The sequence below is a fragment of the Delphinus delphis genome, chromosome 12, assembly GCF_949987515.2.
Source record: "Delphinus delphis chromosome 12, mDelDel1.2, whole genome shotgun sequence".
NCBI lineage: Eukaryota > Metazoa > Chordata > Mammalia > Artiodactyla > Delphinidae > Delphinus > Delphinus delphis.
Window position 1 is genome coordinate 30,405,677 of NC_082694.2, and position 22,136 is coordinate 30,427,812.

Sequence of the window (22,136 nt, forward strand, 5' to 3'; positions counted from 1 at the left end):
GAAAAGCTCAGCATCTTTCCTATCGAGTCCCTGCCAAGAGGGCAGGACCTGGGTCTGGACATGAGGAAACACTGGACAGACCCAGGTTCAGGGATATCCTCCACACTGAAAGGCTTCTACTCTCTGAAACTGTCAAAGCCATGAAGACAGGACAAGACTAAGGAAAAGCTTTAGAAAATGAAAACGGGAATACACATAGAGAGAAAGGTAGTGGTGGAGCACATGTGAAAAAAGTTAAGTGGGAAATCTAGGTGAAGGGGATATAGGACCTTTTTGTTTCTGCTCTTGCAACTTTTATTTATTTCAAAATGAAATTGAAAAACGTTTTGTGTGTATCCATCAATTTTTTTTTTTTTTTTTTTTTTTGCGGTACGTGGGCCTCTCACTGTTGTGGCCTCTCCCATCGCGGAGCACAGGCTCCGGACACGCAGGCTCAGCGGCCATGGCTCACGGGCCTAGCTGCTCCGTGGCATGTGGGATCTTCCCGGACCGGGGCACGAACCCGTGTCCCCTGCATCGGCAGACGGACTCTCAACCACTGCACCACCAGCGAAGCCCCTATCCATCAATTTTTTTCTGGTAAACGTATATATGTTCGTATGTATATTTGCCTACACGTGTGTACAGATGTCCAGACGCTCAGGTCCCAACTCAGATTGGTTGAGTCAGAATGTGGGGGACTGGTACCCCGAGCAGGTGGATTTTTTAAAACTCCCCAGGTGACTCCAGTGTGCAGCCGATTTGCGAGCCAGCGCTGTAATCCAGGATCCACGGAAATCACCTGTGGGGCTTATTGAACCGAGCGTCCCGGAGTGGTTTCCCCAGAGCGGGAGGGGCAGGTACGCAGGCGCGCAGGGGAATGGGGGCAGGTGGCCGAGCCGCCGCCGCCCCCGACCCCGCGTGGCCCAGGTACCCGCGCGGGAAGACCCGGCCTCCCGCCCCCGCGCGCCGCCATGGACGCCGCGCCGGCGCTCCTGAGGGCCCCACCGGCCGAGGTGCTGGAAGACGTGCTGCGGGAGCAGTTCGGGCCGTTGCCCCAGTTGGCCGCCGTCTGCCGGCTCAAGCGGCTGCCGTCGGGCGGCTACTCGTCCACGGAGGACCTGCAGTTGGTGCTGGAGCGGCGGCGCGTGGCCAACGCCAAGGAGCGCGAGCGGGTGAGCGCCGGCCCCGCGAGGTCCCTGTCCCGAGACCCGGCCGCCTTCCTCCCGGCTCCCCCCAGACCCGCCACCCATTTCGGACACCTTCGGGGGCCCAGGGCGCCCACTCCCCGCCCGGGGGCCCGGGGCGACTTCGACCTCCCGAGGGCCGCTCGTGTTCGCCTCCACCCGCGCCGGGATGGCGCCTCACCTGCGACCCACCTGGACCGGTGCGGGAAGCGGGTCTGGGGAAGGCCGAGGGGGCCGCTTACCACTTCAGAAACGTCTCCCCCTGGCAGGCGCTTTGAACCCTCAGAGGCGGCAGTGCGCTTACGTCTCACTACCTCCTGCGCTGGGTGGGTGCTTGGGGTCCCCTTTTCCCAGCGCTCTGCCTCCAAGCACAAATAGGGCGAGGCACAGGGAGCCTAATGGAAGTTACTCTTTTCCTTACTTTAAACAAAGAATTTAAACAAAGCCTGGGTGTGCACCCAGACTCCCACTCAACCCCCTGGCGGGGGACAGAAAGTGGATCTTTTCCACTCTGGCGGGTACGCGGGTTCACCCGCGGGGATGGTCCCTCGGGCGGAGTTGGAGCGCCATCTACTGGTAGCTTTTAGTATTACTAACTAAACTCGGGCCCCAAACTTGTGAGATTCCGTCTCCTTTCCGCCTTTTGCAGTCCTTGGGTCGGGCTGCTGCAGAGGCTACCGAGAGAGGGAAGGGCGAACGCTGGAAGACGGTGCGCGCACATTCCGGCCTGGGACTTGAGGCGGAAGTTCTGCTGGGGGCTGTTCCTGCACACTCCTGGGCCCTTTAGAAACGTAGCCCCAGTCAATCAACTCGGAGCTTTGTTTGGGTACGGGTGTGAGGAGAAAGGACCAAGCAGGTGTAGAAGACTTAAGGGAAAGTTGGGAGCCCTTTATGATAACCCTGTGATCTGATGTGTTGATGTGGCTCTCAAACAAGATTCTGATCCGATATTTTGCATTTTAAGTTGGGCTTTCCCCACCAGGAAGGAATTGCTTTCTGCAGAGAATGGGTCCTGGTGTTACCTACTATTTTAAAACGAATGACCTTAGTTTTCTTTATAATGATGAAATTAGTACACCTGGAAGACAGAGAAATGACTAAATAGGGAATGGAAACACCCACAATGCAAATATAACTACCATGAACTATCATTCTTGTGTATATCCTCCTAGTCTTTTTTCTACTTATATTTGTGCGTATTCATAATCTTACAAAGGTGCTATGATTTAGTACAAATCTTTGTATTTTTTTCTCTTAACGTTATCAAAAGCATTTCCTCATATTCTAAGCAGAGCAGCTTTTGACTGCATAGTCCAACATATAAATGGACTGTTACTTATTCAGTCTCCTAGTGTTGGGCATATATGATTTTTTTGCAGCTTTTTACTGGTACATAGATCTATGCCCATGTCTGATAATTGCTTTAGAGCAAAACAGTAGAAGTGGAATTACTGGGATATAAACGATCTTGTGACTTTTGATACAGGTTGCCCAATTGCTTTCTAGAAAAGTTTATTAATTTTTATCCCCTTTTGCAGGCTATAGGACTGTTCCCTTTTTCCATCCCCTATGCTGGGTACGATAATCAAAACAAAAATGTTACCAGCTTGGTACATGAAAAATGGTATCTAATTTCTGTTTTAATTTGTAGTTCTTTGATTATTAAAGTTGAATATTTTCATAAGTTTATTGAAACTTATGACCAATAAACTTATGAAATACATTATGACCAGTAAACTTATGAAATACATTCACTGTGTTCTGCTGTGAATGGGCTGACTATGTCCTTTGCCCACTTTGATGTGGGGTAGGAGGGAGCTCTCAATATAAGTGAGTGAGTATATTGGCTTCATGGTGTAGTGGGAACCGGTTCTTCGAGGGCCTGTGTCCTCCAGCGGCGGGTTGATCATCAGAATTCTAGGCCTTCAGAGCCAAGGAACTAGACCCTGGAGATGAAGGAAAAAAGGCTCTTCATTCTACTTTTCAAGTCTTGCCAACGCGCAGACTCTCTGGACTCTATATCATCAACTCCGCTGGGAAAGAGGTTGAAGAGTTGCTGGCACAGTACCTGAATAGACGAGTGTTTGTACAGTTTATTCATTATCGTTAGTACAACTTATTGAAGACTTTCTGTGTGCCAGGAGGAAGTGTTTGGTGTGTAATTATGTCACTTAATCACCACAAGAAAAGCTACACCACAACAAGGGGAGTATTTTCCACTTTGCAGGTAAACAGACCAAGGCTTGGCGATATGAAGTATCCTACACAGTTTTGTAAAGCTAAATGGTAGAGTTGGGTTTTAAATCCTGATGTACTGACTCAGAGCTTTTAAGCACTACCCAGCCCGCCTCTACCTTGCAGTGGGGATGCTCCCAGAGGAAGAGAAGGAGGTCTGTGTGGACCTAGACACGCCTCCCAGTCCATCCATCCCTGCTGCCAGGTTCATGCCCCTCCCTCTCCCCTTGCCAGGAAGTGTACTGCCAGTGGAGCGATGGCTCTTCGGCACGTGCCTGCCTAGATTCCCTGCCCAGACAAGAGAGCTGTGGAAACGAGCCCTCACAACCGCCTTCCGTGGTTTGGGGGGATGCCTTACAAGTTAGCTTCCTGTGTGTCACTGTGCCTTTTTGCTTTCCAGATAAAAAATCTCAACCGTGGTTTTGCCAAACTGAAGGCGCTGGTGCCATTTCTCCCCCAAAGCAGGAAGCCTAGCAAAGTTGATATCCTCAAAGGTGCAACTGAATACATACAAGTTCTCAGTGATGTTTTGGAAGGAGCCAAAGACTCTGAGGTAAAGGTTTAAGAAGTTAGAACAGCGATACCCACTGTTTATTGAGCCCTGTCTAGGTGCCAGACAATTGATGTGTCCGTTCTAGTTAGTTTATACAGTCCTTTGACCTATTTATGATCCTGGTTTTACTGAAGAAGTTGCCAAAATACAGGTAAAGTCCACACAGCTAAGGAATGTCAGAACTGGAGTCTGAATCTAGGTCTGTGCAAGCTTTGGAGCCAAGTTCCTGGCCATCTGTATCCCTACCTCCTGTTGCTGTCCAGGGCATCTAGCTCCGAACTGCTTAGCCTTTACTGGGACTTTGACAGCAGGGGCATGAGAGGAGTTTCCTTAAACCCTCTCTACGGCAGCGCTTTCCTTCAGCAGGACGCACCTCAGGCAGGACACAGAAAGGAAGAGGGATGTCCCTTGGGAGAGGCCCTCCCTGAGGGGCAACCCTGCCGGAGAGCTCATTGATTTCCTGGTGATGCTGATCTCATGGGGTTTTGTGACCATCCAGTGGGACGACACAAGTGAACCTGCTTTGTAAACTGTGAGGCACCATAATGTCACCATCATTACTGGGGCACATAGCTCAGGGGTGTCCATTAGGCAGTGGAAGGTGTGGGCTGGTTTCATGGGCTCATTCTATGGAGAGGCAAATGCAGAAGGCTTGAAAATGGGTTAGTCGTCAGAGGAGGTAAACTATGAAGAGAGAAGAGGCCTTAGAAATGAGTGCTAAAGGAGGAGCCATCAGAGAGGGGCAGGTGGAGAAGCAAGATGGGGACCTACAATCAGGGAGGGGGCATCTTGGGAATCTGAGCATGGGAAGTTGTTTGAGAAGCTGCAGGGGGGCCAGGGGTGGCTGGAAGTCACCTTACTGTGCGTTGAGGGTATGTGGTTGGTAAATATCTGAAATCCAAGCAGAGGGAAGTGGCAGACTTCAAGCTCATTCAACTTGGAAGTCTGAGCCTGGAGAGAAGAATCAAAAGGATGGAAGAACAACAGTTGTTAGATCCATGAAGGCCTTTTCTAATTAGCTATGTGATCCTGTTTAGGGACAAAAGAGGACAGATAGTAGAGAGAAGAGAAACGTATTCGTTCTAGGAACTTAGGGCAGAAATAGCCACGTGTATAATGGTACTTCTTAGTTTCTTCCTCTTGTCTGCTAGTCCTAATTACGTGACTACTGGGAGGATACATTTTGCAGTGGTGGGAATGGATTGTCCTACTGGCCAAACTGGATGGCTGGGTTGTGGCACGGTCGTAATACCTGGACAGGTGCAGGTGGCTGCCTTAGTTTTTTCTTGCATGTGAATTGTCTAGCAGAAGTGCTTTGTTTTGTGCTGCATTCATTATAAAACATAGACTCTGTCCCATGCTATAGTCTTTTTAATGCAGTTGCCAATCACACAACATTTTAAGGTTATAGTAGAACAAAATACAGTCTGTTGAGCAATGATTTTCTTTCCAGAATAACTTAAGCATTGCCCTCATTACTTAAATACAATTTCGTACATTAGAACTTTGAAATATATTGATTTAAATCTTTAAAATCTGTCATACTGTTTGACAACTAAATATGGTTTCTAGAAACAAGACCCAGATCATCAGAACTGTAGCAACAATACTTCTGAACCACATATGTCCTTGGCTAGAGAGCTATCGAGAAATATACCACACGCCGGTTGTGCTGTGGGCTTGAAGAATGAGGAGGAAGGGTCCTGGGCAGATGGCGGCAATGGTGAGTTGGCACACACTTGTCGCCAGGGGGCGATGTCTACAATGGGAGTTATCTCTCCAGCCAGGAGTCTGGTGAAGTGTTTCTTCTTAGTCATGTTGATGTCCAAAAACTCATAATGCATCCCTTGGGCATGAGATATTTTCCATGTTAAAACATGATTGAAACAAGATCATTGTGTGAAAGCACCTAGGTGGGGAGGTGAGTTTGCTAGTTGGAAAGGTCTGTTATTATGTTCCCAAGTTAATTGGAAAGCTGCTCAAGGGGAAGGAAACTCTTCCAAAATCACCCAACAGGGACCTAAGCTTAATTTTTTACGACCCTAATTAATACATCAAAGGGTTTTCCGGATTCTGAGGTCTCCAGAAAAAGAAGTAGCTTGCCCTCCATAAAGCTGAATGGTGATCCCATGTACACACACGCTCACTCACACACATGCGCACTCACACACGTGCATTTGTTTTTAAGTTGGCCTTGTTGGAAGACAGAGTTTTCTAAGTAATAACAAAGGGGTTTATTGTAACATTATCACTTATTACCTTGCCAAACCAAGGAAGCCATTGCATGGAGCAGTCTGCTTCTCCAAGTCTAGAAAGTGGACGTTTTGCTCTGGCTGTGTCTCAGTGTTACACAAGCAAGACCCCTTGTTCCGTCCTCCAACACGATTGCTGCTGAAACAAGAAAGGCTTGCAGGAGTCTGGAACTAAGCAAGTTGCTCAGCGTGGTATAAGGAACAGTGGGGGCCGTGGAGTAACAAATGATGGGTGGTGGTGGGAGGTGGTTTAGAAGATCAGTTGAGTGCAGGCTCTGGAGACAGAATGCTGACGTTCAAACCCTGGTTTTACCACTTGTTTGCGGTGTGACCTTGAGTGAGCTGCTAAAATTTTCCAACCATCAGTTTCCCCATCTGTAGAATGGGAATGACAATTGTACCTACATAAGGTAACTGTGGGATTCAAATGACATCATGTCAGCAGAGTGTCTAGCATAGTACCTGGCATGTCAGTGTTCACTTGGACTTTATTAAGTCTGCTTGCCACGCCATGAGCAATCAGTATTTATTTTTTAACATCTTTATTGGAGTATAATTGCTTTACAATTGTGTGTTAGTTTCTGCTTTATAGCAAAGTGAACCAGCTCTACATATATCCCCATATCTCTTCCCTCTTGTGTCTCCCTCCCTCCCACCCTCCCTATCCCACCCCTCTAGGTGGTCACAAAGCACCGAGCTGATCTCCCTGTGCTATGCGGCTGCTTCCCACTAGCTATCGGTTTTACATTTGGTAGTGTATATATGTCCATGCCACTCTCTCACTTTGTCACAGTTTACCCTCCCCCCTCCCCATACCCTCAAGTCCATTCTCTAGTAGGTCTGCGTCTTTATTCCCGTCCTGCCCCTAGGTTCTTCATGACCTTTTTTTTTTTTTTTTTAGATCCCATATATATGTGTTAGCATACGGTACTTGCTTTTCTCTTTCTGAAGCAGTCAGTACTGATTGATGAGCAGTCAACAATGGGCCCCAGGCATTGTCATTCTGTTTGCAACAAGTGGTCTGGGTTTTCTCACTTGGCTCTTACCAATGCTCCGCTGTGGTTTGAGGTCTTACAGGCTCTCTGCTGACTGGCTGGCCTCGTTTCCGAGTTGATTACTGTTTTCTAAGGATCCCACTTGTGCACATGCTCAGTCTAGATTTTCCAGTTCTGGCCACTTGAGATTTAAAACTTCCCTCTCCAGTCAACTCTTAGGATACAGAATTCCTATTCTATTACATGAGCTGACAGGGAGTGACTGAGAACAAAGAGTGGAACTGAAAAGGAGAAGAGTGAACTGAACCTTGAACCTGGCTGTCTAAGTTAGTAATGGTAATGCTTCCCCAAATGTGGTTTTAGTGTGTTAGATATTAAGGCAAGAATCTTGCTTGCACTTAATCCTCACTGGTCCCTATCAGGTAGGCATCACCATGTCATTCTCACAGTGAGGTGCCTGGCTAGTCCTTCCAGCCAGTCCCCTTGGGCCTGGTACAGAGCAGGCCTGTGCCAGCGCCAAGGATGTACAACGGAAGTCCTGCTTTTCCAAGGATAATTGATCATTGAATTTGCCAACTTATGGTAACTTGATTTAAAGTGGGGACCATCATTTTCTAGTAGGAAACAGGAAAGTTCTGGCTGGAAATGTTTTAAAAAGGGAACACAACACTCAAGTTTTAGTCTTTTAGCTAACCACGTCTAAGGTGTTAATTGGAAGAGTGTGCTAATTCTTAGAATGAACAGAGAATCACGTATTTGAGATTTTTTACGTATGTGTATAACTTCTGTCAAGTGTGACTTCCAAGGCCTGAAGGTAAAGAGTGCCAGTTTTTGCAGAAGGATTTTAGGATTTCATCAGTTTTGTCAGGGGTTTCTCATTCTTTGACATTCAGATCATTCATTTAAAAAATTAAAAACATTTATTCTGAAAAAAATCAACTTAAGAAAAGTTGCAAGTATAGTACAAAGAACTTTTTCCCTGATCCATTTGAGAGTAATTTGCCAACCTGATGGCCATCGCCCCTAATGATGTCAGCATGCATTTCCTTCAAATGGGAAATGGGGACGTTCACCTGTATGACCACAGTGCAGCCATTAAATCAGGAGATTATGTGGCATTACAGTCATGTAATCCTCAGGCCCCATTCAAGTAGCACCAACAGTCTTGAAATGTCCTTTCTAGCAGAAGGACCCAGTTAAGAATCATGCATTGCGTTTAGTTGTCCCTTGCCTTTTGCCTCCTTTTACCTGGAAAAATTCCTTGGTCTTTAGGTAATTTTTATGACCTGGGCACATCTGAAGATTACAGGCCAGTTGTTTTGTAGAATGTTTCTTGATCCGGGCTTGTCTATTTCCTCCTGATTAGATTCAGATATGCATCTTTGGCAGCAATATGGAAGTGCTGTGGTTTTCTACTCATTGCACCCTGTCAAAGGGGGGCAGATTTTGATTTGTCCCATTAGTAAGGATATTCACTTTGATCATGTGCTTAACGTAGTGACTTCCAGGCCTTTCCACTTTAAAGTTAGCCCTTTTCTTTTGTAATTAATCTGTATTTTGTGCGAAGGTGCTTTGAAATTATCTAGAAATCTCATTATTCATCAAACATTCTATTTTTTTTCTTAAAGTGATAGCTATTGTTTTATTTTTAAAATATTTATTTATTTGGCTGGGCCTGGTCTTAGTTGTGGCATGGGGGATCTTTTAGTTGCGTCATGTGGGATCTAGTTCCCTGAACAGGGATTGAACCCAGGTCCCCTGCATTGGGAGTGCTGAGTCTTAGCCACTGGACCACCAGGGAAGGCCCATCAAACATTCTATTAAACTTTTTATTTTGCAACAGAGAAGTCCCCTATTGCCTTTAACTCAGTTTCCCCCCATGGCTGCATCTTATGTAACTATAGTACAATATCAAAACCAGAAAGTCGATATTGGTATTATGTGTGTATAGTTCCATGTCATTTTTATTTTATTTTATTTTTTTGCGGTACGCGGGCCTCTCACTGTTGTGGCCTCTCCCGTTGCGGAGCACAGGCTCCGGACGTGCAGGCTCAGTGGCCATGGCTCATGGGCCCAGCCGTTCCACGGCATGTGGGATCGTCCCGGACCGGGGCACGAGCCCACGTCTCCTGCATCAGCAGGTGGACTCCCAACCACTGCGCCACCAGGGAAGCCCTCCATGTCATTTGATCGCATATGTAGTTTTGTGGAACCATCACCATAAAGCTGTCCCACATGCTACCCTTTATAGTCACACCCACCCACTGCCCCTACTCCTCCACTCTCCCTAACCCCTGCAACCACTAATCTGGTCTCCATCTCTCTAATTTATCATTTTGAGAATTTTGTATAAGTGGAATCATACAGTGCATAACCTTTAGAGACTGGCCTTTTTAAACTCAGCACAATGTGCTTTATTTATTTTTCACAATGTGCTTTAAATCATCCAAGTTATTGTGTCAGTAGTCTGTTCTGCCTTTTTATTGGTGAGTATTAGTTCATGGGATGGATGTGCCACAGTTTAATGATTATTGTAGAACATTTTGGTTGTTTCTATATTAACTTTTTAATACTATAGACATGTGGTTTTCCATTCAGTGGATTATTACATCATCATATAATATCATGACTTATTTTGTTACTCAAACTGTCCTCCTTGTGGCCAGTGATGGCCCTTGTAAGTGGGCTGCCTTTCCACTTGAATGTCACCATCATTCTTTGATCACTTCCTTTCTGGCAGAAGATGGTCCAAGCTCGAGCATCTTGTACTTTTCCAGCCTTGGAATCACTTTCCTCAAGGACATCCAGTGGGTAACTCACCTCCCATCTCCATACCATCTCCTCCCTGCATGGCTGTTCTCCTTACCCCTCTTGGGCTTTAGTACCTGTAGTTGTTCTGTTAGAGCTGCCGTAACAAAGTACACAGACTGAGTGGCTTAAACAGCAGAAATTTATTTCTCACAGTTCTGGAGGCTGGAAGTCTAACATCAAGGTGTTGGCAAGTTTGGTTTCTTCTGAGGCCTCTCTCCTTGGCTTGCAGATGGCCTTTCCTGGGTGTGTGCTTGCCCTGGTGTCTCTCCTCTATGTGTCCAAATTTCCTCCTCTTATAAGGACACCAGTCAGATTGGATTAGGGCCCACCCTAATGGCCTCATTTTAACTTAATCACCTCTTTAAGGGTCCTAACTCCAAATACAGTCACAGGTACTGGGGGTTAGGACTTCCATTGTATTTTGGGGACCACAGTTCAGCCCATAACAACACCCATGACAGGCTGCCCCTCCATGATAACCCTCTCTAGGATGGATCAAGATAAAGGGGCCAAGGAAACAAAGCTCAGACTGGTCTCTATTTGCCAAACAATCGTCATAAGGGGTCATTCCCATTTATTTGAAGGGCAACTACATAGGGTTTCAGGATCTGCCCAGATACCCTAACTGGAGACCTGGGGACAGCCGATGTGGCACATTGGACTGAAATGCTCATATACAGAGGGGCTCAGGATTTGGGAGGCAGGTCCCCTCCAGCTTCAGTTTGCAGGAATGGCACCCTTCTTCCTGCTCTTGGAGAGGATCTCTGAGGAGTGGAATCTGGTGCTGGTAGAGATGGGCATTTGGAGGGACTTGGGGGTGTGGTCAGAAAAGGCTGTGCAGTATCAACAACATTCCTGAGAGGCAAAATCCCCAGTGAAGCACATAAGAATCTGCTGATGGCAGGACGGGAGATGAACTGCTCGGGCCAGAGCGGGTTCACTTGGGGACCGAATCAGCAAATAAGTGTGTGCGTGGATGGAGAGGACGTGGGCCAGCCATGCCTCTGGCCTCGGTAGGGATAGGGATTAATGTCAAGGTCCAGGGAGGCTTGTTTAAAATTGGACTTTCAAGGTGTAGGATTTTGTTCTTTTGGGATTAGACATTACTGGGTGGCAAGATGTTCACTAACCCACCATTGTTTATTCCTTCTATTTGTCACCGTGGCTATGGCTTGGGCATTTCACATCATGCAAGGCTCTGAATTTTGCTCAGAGTTGCCTGTCATCCTGTAGAGACTGTGTCCCTGGACACAGACCCCCCTCAGTGTTGAAGTGAGATGCCAGTTGTGCTGGGGCCAGAGGAGCTCTGGAAAGCGTTATATGCATGATCGTAGGTGCCTATTACGGGACCTGCGTGTGCCGCCATTGTACACCTCTGAATTTTGGCCTGTCATGGGAGCGTTCCTTGGGAAGAGTTTCTGAGAGAAGGAAGCCTGGTGGGTGGTAGATTTCCTCGACCCCTCCTTCAGGCTGTGATCATCTGTGTGTGAAATTAACCACTGGGGACATTTCTTCTAATAGCAATTTAAGCTCTGAAATGAGATGGTCTGGCTAGTTGGGATGAATTTATTAGCAACCTGAGAAAGCCCTGAAGCACCTATGTTCTGTCTTCCATCTCACGTTTCCTCCAGGTAGTGGTTATGTGTGATAGCAAAAATTCCACCATAGTAGAGAGTGCGTGTGTGTGTGTGTGTGTGTGTGTGTGTGTGTGTGTGTGTGTGTGTGTGGCGGGACAGGCGGTAGGTCTAGGCTTATCCTTGGGAATCACTTTCATCTGCCCCAGTATTTACTTGTGGCCTAGTGGGCATATTCTGATGAGTTTTAAAAAGTTGAACTTCCCTTTTGATGGGGTAGGTGCTCTTTGGTTGGTCAGTCCCCACCCCCTCTTGCCGCATCTCCAGTGTAGGCATTTAATTTTGCCATACTGGACCCAGGGCACTGGGCACAGAGGAAAGGCTGCACGAGTGGTTGCATTTGGCTCTGGGACGTTATCGTTTTCTAAACTTCGGGGGTTTAGGGGTTGGTGCTCTGATGATATGAATGCTGGTCATTCTGTCTGGAACTTTGGGAAAGTGAGATGTGGTGCACGCAGGACAGGATCCATCTAACTTTGGAGTAATGCCACCTCTGGTGGAGTGTTCCCCAGGCTACAGCTACTTAGGAAGAACTCCAACCAGCACCCAAGGAAGACCCGTAAGGCCCAATCTGATCAAGTAAGATGAAAATGTTACAGGGAAGACACATCCTTATTTCTTTGTGAAAATAAGAGAGGGAGATTTCTTTTGTCGTAACTCAGATTCTTCTATGGGGACAAAAGATTGAATCAATCATGGAAGTGGGTTTTGCCTATGTGTATGCATGTGAGTGTGTGTGACGTGAAGCTTGGTGTGTTTGAGGAGATCTCTATGTGGTATGTGCTCCTGGGTCTGTCCGTGAGCTGAGAATCATTTGAGAAAGCCAGCAATTTCCATTTGTCTGACACATAATGGGTCTGGTGATTAAATAAATTGAAGTTAGTGCTCTTCTATTCTTGTGGACTTTTGGAGGGATTATTTATATGAGTTTTATGAAAGATCCACCTCATTGGTCCCACATGAACAAGGAAGAGAATGGCAAGAATTGGATGGAAGGATCTCTCAAAGACCCTTCTCTGAGAGGGTCCTTAGAGGCAGGACTTCTCTGATGTGCTGTGGGACCTCCCTGGAGACAGACAGCTCCTTTGGGTCAGCAGAAAACCACCAAATGCTCGGACCACATAAACACGCCCCTGAGGGAGGTCAGTGTATCCTCCCACCTGCCACCTTCTCCCCTGTTCTAATTCCGGGGCTATCCAGAGCAGATCAGGGATAAAATGTACGCCAAAGACACAGTATTAAAGGTAGATCTTTTAGTGGGAGGATAAAGGGATTAGAAATACGACTCAATTATTTTTCAGAACTCTTCCGGTCCTCTTTGGATCGCTCTCTTCCTTTTTGGAAGGTTTTTCCCTCCAGGAGTCGTCCTTCCAGTGCCTCTGGTGTAGAAGACAGGCCTGGGGCACCTGCCTCACTGGGGTTGCTCTGAGGTGAGAGGCACCGAGGGGCAGAGTCCCCCTGCATCATGCTATCTGGGCCAGGTCCCCAGGAGAGGAGACAGACCACATGGGGCTTTGTGGCCAAAGCCCTGCTCAGAATGAGCTTCATTTGCTGTAAGATCATCTGTGTGGCTTTCCCTCCAGACAGGAGGCAGTGAGGCTGTGGCCACAAGGCTGGATTCTGATCTCTGGGTCCTGGCTGGACTTTCACACACTGAAGCAGTATTAACAATGAGAGCACAGTTTAGATGGGAAGAAATGCCACTTTACTTTCTACACTGTTCTCCACTTGTTCTTGAGAACCCCTCATGACGCAGATGGTGGGAGAACTCTTTATCTTGCCCCGTGAAGGCCTGTCTTCTTTGAGTAAAGCCGAGTCAGTTCAGCGTTCAGAATATTCCGTGTGGGGGCTCCTTTGCCTCCTAAGTGATCTCCCTCCTCCCTCTGCCCCTCCTCTGGTACCGTGAGGAGTCTGTACACTCCAGAGGCTGTGGTGGGAGCCTCGTGTGTTGCCCCACCTGTGGCCCAGCTGGTTCTCTGGCCCCTGATCTTGGGTGTGGTTGAGCTGACATCCGCTGTGGGTGTCCATGGCCCCCCTGTGGCTTCTCTTGTCTAAGCCACGCCATGCAGAACCCAGGCCTCTTCTCGTATCCCCAGCCTTCCCGCCCCAGATGGGCTGTACGGCTGCCCTCAGGCCCATGTTCCTAAGGATGTCCCTCAGCCAGTGCTCACCAGCTCCTCTGAGAGACCATATCCTGAGAAGTGGGTACTGATCCTTGCTTTCCTCAGACTCTACTTTGCCTTTCCTGGGTTCTGTTACCTTTGGAACTCTCCCCCGTCCCCTGGTCAAGGCCGGGATGGCACAGTACAGGACCCTTCCCAGGGGTCAGGCAGCTTCTACACACTGGTCCGTCCTCCCTGAGGAACCACCTCCCGCTGTTTCAATCTCATCTCCGTCTCGGTTGTGGTAGGCTTTCCGCTGGCATATCTTGCCTCCTCCCTGCACCGTGACACCCCATGAGCAGCCATCTGAGCTCTGCCCACCGGAGCTCTCCCTTTTAACAAAGTTGGCCTCTTTCAAATGAGAGTCTTGCTTTTCAGACTGTTGTTAAGCTTGGAAATGAACTCTGAGGACTTCTGGTCGGTATCTATCCATCCCTTCCCGCCCCGTCACTCCACCCCCCAGCCTTGACTCAGTGGGTGGAGGGAAGGGTACACTGGATAGTATGTCAGATTATCCAGCTACACAACCAACAGCAGGAGTTACACCCACCTTATTAAAGTTGCTGAACTGCAGGCTGGGTGTCTATTCCTCAGACGCCCTTCTTCTTGGGCCTTCAACTCCTTGACTTAGATGAGGCCAACATTTTTAAGTGAACTGTGAGAATAAGACAACATCAATGAACTTCGAGTTTTTGTATTCCGATACTTAAATATTACAATCCTGGAATTTCCCAGCTAACTTAAAAAAAGAAAAGAAACTAAGACAACAATCTGTAATACACTGGACTGTAGGCTGATAAGATGAAATTATCCTTTAACCTTCTAGGTAAACACAGCAATACATGAATTGTCTTCTAGGTTTAGAACATTCTGGTTGTGTAAGAAGTTTTAAAATTTTTAAATAAAACTTCTAAAGCTAAATTTGAACTCAAAAAAAAGAAAGCTTGATGACATGTATTGTGAAAAGACTTGTTCAAGATCAGAAACAATAGATATTGATACTTACTTTGTGCCAGGCACTATTCCTGGCAGTTTATACGTAATAACCTATTTAATTTTCACAGCTGTCCTGTGACGTACAAACAGTTATGCCCATTTTACATGTCAGGAAACTAAGGAATGAAGTTAAGTAACTGGCCCGACATCCAGTGCGTGGACAAAGGGTTGGGCCTGGGAGATGTGGGGAAATAGTGTTAAACCTTTTAATGGCCTTTCATTCTAACAGAGCTCACCCTTGAAATGTAAATGGGTGGACTAGGAAGTAAATAAATGTTTTTTAAAGCTAAATTAAAGCATTTGCTTGCAATATTTCATATTAATATACATCCGGGTTTCCATTTCTGAAGTGCCTGACCAGGATTTGAGTGACTTTATGTTTTTAGCTCATGGATTTAAGTTGAGATTTCAGAAAATTGAGAAGCCCAGGGTGGTCTTACCATCTTAAAAAAGCCACAGATGGAAATCTACTACCATGCTGGCAAAATTTTTTCCTACAGCTGAATTAAGAAATTATCATAAGGTGTATAACATTGTATGTTGTTTTCTTATTCTATCATTGGCATGTTTGGAGGTTATTATATAGTCTTTATAACAAGTTTTAATGGTTCATTAAATGGGACAGTTTTCTAATTGTTGGACATTTGTTTTCAGTTTTTTGTTCTCAACCTGTTGTGTTTAGCTCTTTTTTGTATTTCATTTTGTTTTTAGGATAGATTCCCAGAAGTAGAACTGAGTCACAGGTAGGTACAATCTGTGACTTGGTGCCAATTTTTTTTTTTACATAAATTTATTTACTTATTTATTTATTTTTGGCTGCACTGGGTCTTTGTTGCTGTGCGCGGGCTTTCTCTAGTTGCAGCAAGCAGGGGCTACTCTTCGTTGCGGTGCACAGGATTCTCATTGCGGTGGCTTCTCTTGTTGCGGAGCACGGGCTGTAGGCGTGTGGGCTTCAGTAATTGTGGCTCACAGGCTCTAGAGCGCAGCCTCAGTAGTTGTGGCACGCGGGCTCAGTAGCTGCGGCTTGCGGGCTCTAGAGCGCAGGATCAGTAGTTTTGGCGCACGGGCTTAGTTGCTCCACAGCATGTGGGATCTTCCCAGACCAAGGCTCGAACCCGTTGTCCCCTGCATTGGCAGGCGGATTCTTAATCACTGCGCCACCAGGGAAGTCCCACTTGGTTCCAGTTTATAATACTACCAGCTATGTAAGAGTGCCAAGCCCTTCATATCCTTGCCAACGATGAGATCTATTAAAATGATAGAATTGTAATGGACAAAAAATGGTATCTTTAAATGTAAACATCTTTGATTACTAACTAATTTTTTGTTTGTTTTTAAACTGTCTGTTAGCCATTTACGATGGGCTCTCTTCTGTTTCAGGTTCCCTCAAGTATGCAAAGTGAAAAGGCTGGCCCAGGGCTATCTTCTACAGACAAATAAATGCAGTCTTGAAAGTTTTAGAGTCTCTTTAAAAAAAAAAATTGTCATAATTCAAAGTTTAACAATTACCCTTTAAATGGTCTTGCCTGTCACAAATTTACTTGACTCTACTTTCTCAATTTCATGCACCCAGCTAGGGCCATATGGCACCTTCGGGCAAGCTCAAGCAGCTTGAGCACAGACAGCCGTCCTCATAACGACTGCTCACCAAGACCTAGCACTTAATAAATGGGCCTCTTCTCCATACTTTACATATGTTAATTTGTTCTCATAACAGTCCTGCAAGATAGGCACAACGATCCTTGCTTTACAGATGGAGAAACTGAGGCATAGAGAGTGTGGAGTCCACTTAGGCTGCCATAACCTAGACCACAGACTTGGTGGCTTAACAGAAACTTCTCACAGTTCTGGAAGCTGGGAAGTCCAAGATCAAGGCCTGAAGGGTTTCGTTTGCTTTTCCTGGCTTGCCGACAGCTGCCTTCTCTCTGTGTCCTCACATGGTGGAGAGAGGGAGCAAACTCTGGCCTCTCTTCCTCTTCTTATAAGAACACAAATCCTATTGGATTAAGGCCCCACCCTTGTGACTTCATTTAACCTTAATGGCCTCCTAAAAGCCCTATCGTTGAATACAGTCACAGTGAGGGCTTCAGTGCATGAATTTTGGGGGAACACAGTTCAGTCCATAGCATTCCACCCCTTACTCCCCAAATTCATGCCCTTATCACATGCAAAATACATTCATTCCATTCAAACAGCCCCAAAAGTCTTACCTCATTCCAGCATCAACTCTAAAGTCCAAAGGCTCATCTAAATATCATCTAAAGCACTTTTGGGTAATACTCGAGGTATGATTCATCCTGAGGCAAGATTCCTCTCCAGCTGTGAACCTGTGAAACCAGACAAGTTATGTGCTTCCAAACTATAGTGGTGAACAGGCACAGGATAGACATTCCCATTCCAAAAGGGAGAAATTGGAAGAAAGTGGTGATGGGTCCCAAGCAAGCCCTGAACTTAGCAAGGCAAATTCCATTATATTTTAAGGTTTCAGAATAATCCTATTTGGCTCCGCGTCCCACCTTCCAGGTCCACTGGGATGGCAGCATAACCCCACACAGCTCTCTGCAGTGGCCCTGCCCTCTGAAACTAACAGGAAACAGACTTGCCCCCTGGGCCTGCGCTCAGAGTGGCAGCCCAGATGCTCTCTGAATCGCCTGCGGATCATTCTTCCCTTTCCTTGAAGAACAGTGCGTGTTTGCCACTGAATAGCTCTGTGGTCTTGTCCTGACAACCTTCCTTCATTCTGTCCTGCTTTATCTTTCCCCTTTAGTTCATATGGGCGGTGTCTTTGCTGCTCTTAATCCCACCTCTCTTCCTGGCCTCTGTTGAGATAGCTGATTAAGTCTATGCGTTGCACCCGTGATCTCTTTATCAGACGGTTGTTCAGCCACACCCTTAGTGCTCTCTTCAGAGCAAGCTTTCTCACCTTTTGCAATAGAGATAGGCTGAGAATTTTCTACATGTCTAAGTTCTGGTTCCTTTTTGTTTAACAGTTCTTCCTTTAATTTATCTCTCACCTCTTGCATTTTGCTGTCAGCAGTAAGGAGGACCCAGGGTGCACCTTCAATATTTTGCCTAAAAGTCTCCTCTGCTAAATATCCAAGGTCATTCCTTTCAAGTTCTACCTTTGACAAATCACTAATACACAATTTAGCCAAGTTCTTTGCCACTTTATAACAAGGATTGCCTTGCCTCTGGAGTCTGGGGCCTCTCCACACCAATCGTGTGTACTGCCTCCCTGCCCTGTGTGATTCTTCCCTCATGTGGGTGGGGTTACCGTTGCTGGTGGCCTCATTTTAATCAGCGATAATGAAACTGAGCAGGACCCTGTGGGGCTCCTGGGCACAGAAGCCTTTCCGTGTTCCCCGTTTCTTGTAGGGAACAGACTCCAGCCTCCAGGACCTTCCCTGAGTTCCAAAGGGCAGACTGGAACAGTTGGTCATCCAGGAAGGGAGGGGATGCAGAGACAGGGGAGGAGCAGCTAAGAAACAATAGTGCAGCCTTGGGGCAGGGTCCTGGTTCCACCTCAAGGGATACACATAACAATATCTTTAAACTCTTTATAGAATTAAAACCCAACAAATGGAAGATGTCAGCATTCTTCATACCAGAGAAGACCACCTGAGGCCAGATCAAAGGAACCAGAGAAGCTCATCAGGAAGATTACCTGAGACCAGATTAGAGGAGTGCAGGCCCTGCACATACCCTAATCTTGTCAGCAACCCCACCCTTGAACTATTGCTATAAAACTCCTCACTAAATCCTCCTGGGTTGGGACACATAGTTTTGGAGGGGCACGAGTCCACTGTGTCCCCCTTTGCCTGGCAAAGCAATAAAGCTATTATTTTCTACTTCATGCAAAACTCTGCCACTGAGATTTGACTCAGCACCAGTGCACAGAGGCTGAGCTTTTGGCATCAATAATAAGACTGTAAGTACTTTCACTTGTTGTCCCATTCGGTCTCCATGACAACCCTGGGTGGTAGGAGACTATTCATTTTCTAGGGCTGCCATAACAAAATACCACAGACTGGGGGGCTTGAAGCACAGAAATGTATCTGAGATCAAGAGATGGAGGTCAGCAGGATTGCTTTCTTGATGCCTCTCTCCTTGGCTGTAGACGGCTGTCTTCTCCTTGTGTCAGTCTGTATCCACATTTCCTCTTCTTAAAAAGGCAGCATCCTATTGGATTAGGACTTACTCACATGACCTAGTTTTTTAAGCTCTTAATTGTCTTATTAATTTACCGCATTGTCTCTCTGAAGACCCTAACTCCAAATACAGTCAGTCATATTCTGAGGTACTAGGGGTTAGGATTTCAACATAGGAATTTGGGTTGGGGGGCTCAAGTCAGCCCATAACAGAGAGCAAGCGCTGTTACCCTCACTTTACAGCTGGACCCGGGGGTCAGAGTCTTTACTGAGGCCACACAGTCCATGGGACCAAGACTGGAGTCCCAGGCCCTGGACCCAAGTTTCATTCTCTTTCCATGGCAGGCCTCAGCCATGGGGTTGGCTGACCTTTTACTTGTTGGGAGAGTGGTGTCTTCAGGAGATCTAGACTTAGAATTTACCCTTGGTCTTGCTTTGAAAGCCCTGTCTTCCCTGCTCTCTCCTGTCTTAAATTTGATTTCCATAAATGAGGCCATAATTTATAGTTTATCTGGGAGGCAATTCCAGGAAATACCAATAGGGGAGTGGGAAAATGATATAGGTAAGAAGAGCCAGACAATGAAAGATGCATGCTGAGCAGGTGATGCTATGGGCAGCTGGGGCTCAGTCCTGCTGGGGCCTCCTGGGAAAATATGCACAACACACCTCAGGGGGTCCGCCCCACACTTACAGAGGAGGGAGCCGGGCTCTTTATCCACTAACTCCTGATGGTCACAGGTTGAGAGCCAACTCCCTGGGGTGTCAATTCCTCCAGCACCTCCAGCATGCCCTGGGGAAGGCTGTTGATAAGAATGTCTGGCCCTGGAGAGTGCTAAGGCCCTGTGTTAGTTATCTATTGCTGAGCAACAAATGACCGACCCCAAACTTTGCAACTTAAAACAACACATTATATCACAGTTTCTGTGGGTCAGAAGTCATGCTTGGGCATGGCTTAGCTGGGTCCTCTGCTTCCAGGTCTCTCTCAAGGCAGAAATCAAGGTGTCAGTCTAGGCTGGGGTCTCAGCTGAAGGCTTGGCTGGGGAAGGATCTGCTTCCAAGCTTATGTGGTTGTCTGCAGAATTCATTTCCTCTAGGACTTCTGGACTGACGGCCTCAGTTTCTAGCTGGTTTTTGGCCAGATATCACCCTCAGTTCCTTGCCACATAGATCTGTTAGACACTGCAGGTGTCTCTCCTTACAAGTTATTGCCGACTAGAAACATTTTTGTCAAGAGGCTTGGAGATTAGAAATAATTTTACTGCCTAACAGAAAGTCTAATTTTATCTGGCTATTGGAGGCTAGCCAAATGTGATTTTCTGGGTCTGACATGGAGTCTCCTATGCTCTTCTGTCCTTTGTCAAGGGCCAGGCAACTCGAGCTTTCTGCAAGTGAGAACTTTGAATTCTGATGATGTTTGATGGAGCCAGCTAGTTCTAGTTCCTTCTGTTGGATTTCAAAGGGAATTTGGAATTGAGTGAGAACTTCTGGAACTTCAACTAAAATTTCATATAGGCTATTAATATGGAAATTAATACAATGAAGTCTTGTTTCTCATCTGACATTTGAATAATTCCTAAAGTCACAGAATGGTACAACTCTTCCCAGCACTCATCATATTCAGATGGCATCTGGGAGAAGCTGGAGGGATTTTTTTTTTTTTTTTTTTTTTAAGATTCTGTGATGGCTAGAAGAGCAAAATCAAAGCAGAATCGGTTTTTTCTTTTTTCTGGTGGGGGCAAAGGAGAATGTATCAGCCTTATGGACTTTATCAGTGTCTTGTACTAGTTCTGCTTTTTAAAATCAAATTTTTTTCCCCTCTGAGAGGGCATGGGCAACGTAGTAGTTAGAGCTCAGCTCTGGAGCCATGGTGCTTATGTTTGCATCCTGGCTTGGCCACCCACTGTCTGTGCAACCTTGGGAGAGTTACTCAACCTCTCTGTGCCTCAGTCTCTTCATCTATTAAATAGGGTAATACTATTTCCACCACATAGAGTCCTTGTGAGGATTAAATGAGTAAAATGCATGTAAAGCTCTCAGAACAATGGCAGGAGCCAAAAAGAGTTTGCTATTATTAGTCTGAGAAAGCTTACTAACACACCAGGAAGAGAAATTTTTGAGAGATGGTGATGACCAAGGGGATTTATGAAACCTGCTATTTCTGGACTAAACAAAAATTCTCTATTCCCGTTTTGGGTTCTAGTTCAGAAAAGGGCCTACCATACCTGTGATTTCAGGGCTCCAGAGAAGGAATTTCCAACTTCCCACATATTATCACTTGGCACCAGTAGTGCACAGTTGCCTGAAGTGTCTCCATAAACATATCATTTCCTGGTTCTGGCCAGACCTCGGGTCCTGGTGGCTGAGATACTTGTAATTCTAGTGGCTTTTGACTGGAGAATGGGGAGAGAACTTATGGACTCTGATTCTGAAGATGAAGTGGGAATGGATGAGGAGCTCTGAGTGGGAAGGATGGGTAGAGACCAGGGGTTGGAGGGCTGGGGGAGCTAGAGCAGAAAGACAAAATTTACTCTGGCATCTGAAATGAAATGACTGCCAGGCGTCCTAGGGTTGTTGTGGTGGGCATTTTCTCCTTTTCTATGTCAGTAGTAGCTTGCATACAGTGGCATTTCTTATATGTTAGTGTGCAAAGGAATCCCTAGGAATGCTTGTTAAAAATATGGGTTCCTGGGCCCACCTCCAGGGATTCTGATTCTGCAGCAACACTGTGGTGGGATCTGGTGATTTTCATGGGACTGTGGTACCCCAGAATCTTGAGGGAGCAGAGGGGCTATGATCTGGTTGGGGGTGGTGACCAGAGGATTTTCTGGAAGCTGTACTTGCCCTGTCACCACATTTTAAAAAATACATAGTGTAACACATACAGACTGAAAGTGAGGGGATGGAAAAAGATATTCCACACAAATGGAAATCAAAAGAAAGCTGGAGTAGAAATTCTCATATCAGACAAAATAGACTTTAAAACAAAGATTATTACAAGAGACAAAGAAGGACACTACATAATGATCAAGGGATCAATCCAAGAAGAAGATATAACAATTGTAAATATTTATGCACCCAAGAGAGGAGCACCTCAATACATAAGGCAAATACTAACAGCCATAAAAAGGGAAATCGACAGTAACACAATCATAGTAGGGGACTTTAATACCCCACTTTCACCAAT

General features: G+C 46.3%; 1 protein-coding gene across 1 annotated transcript; it reads left to right on the forward strand.

Annotated features, from left to right (window-relative positions):
* Nucleotides 1-953: 953 nt before the first annotated feature.
* FIGLA (folliculogenesis specific bHLH transcription factor) lies at nt 954-15,818 on the forward strand. The gene is made up of 4 exons (XM_060027552.1): nt 954-1,154; nt 3,802-3,954; nt 5,527-5,748; nt 15,516-15,818. The coding sequence occupies exons 1-4, from the start codon at nt 954-956 to the stop codon at nt 15,549-15,551; spliced, it is 612 nt and encodes a 203-aa protein (XP_059883535.1). The 3' UTR covers nt 15,552-15,818.
* The last annotated feature ends 6,318 nt before the right edge of the window (nt 15,819-22,136 follow it).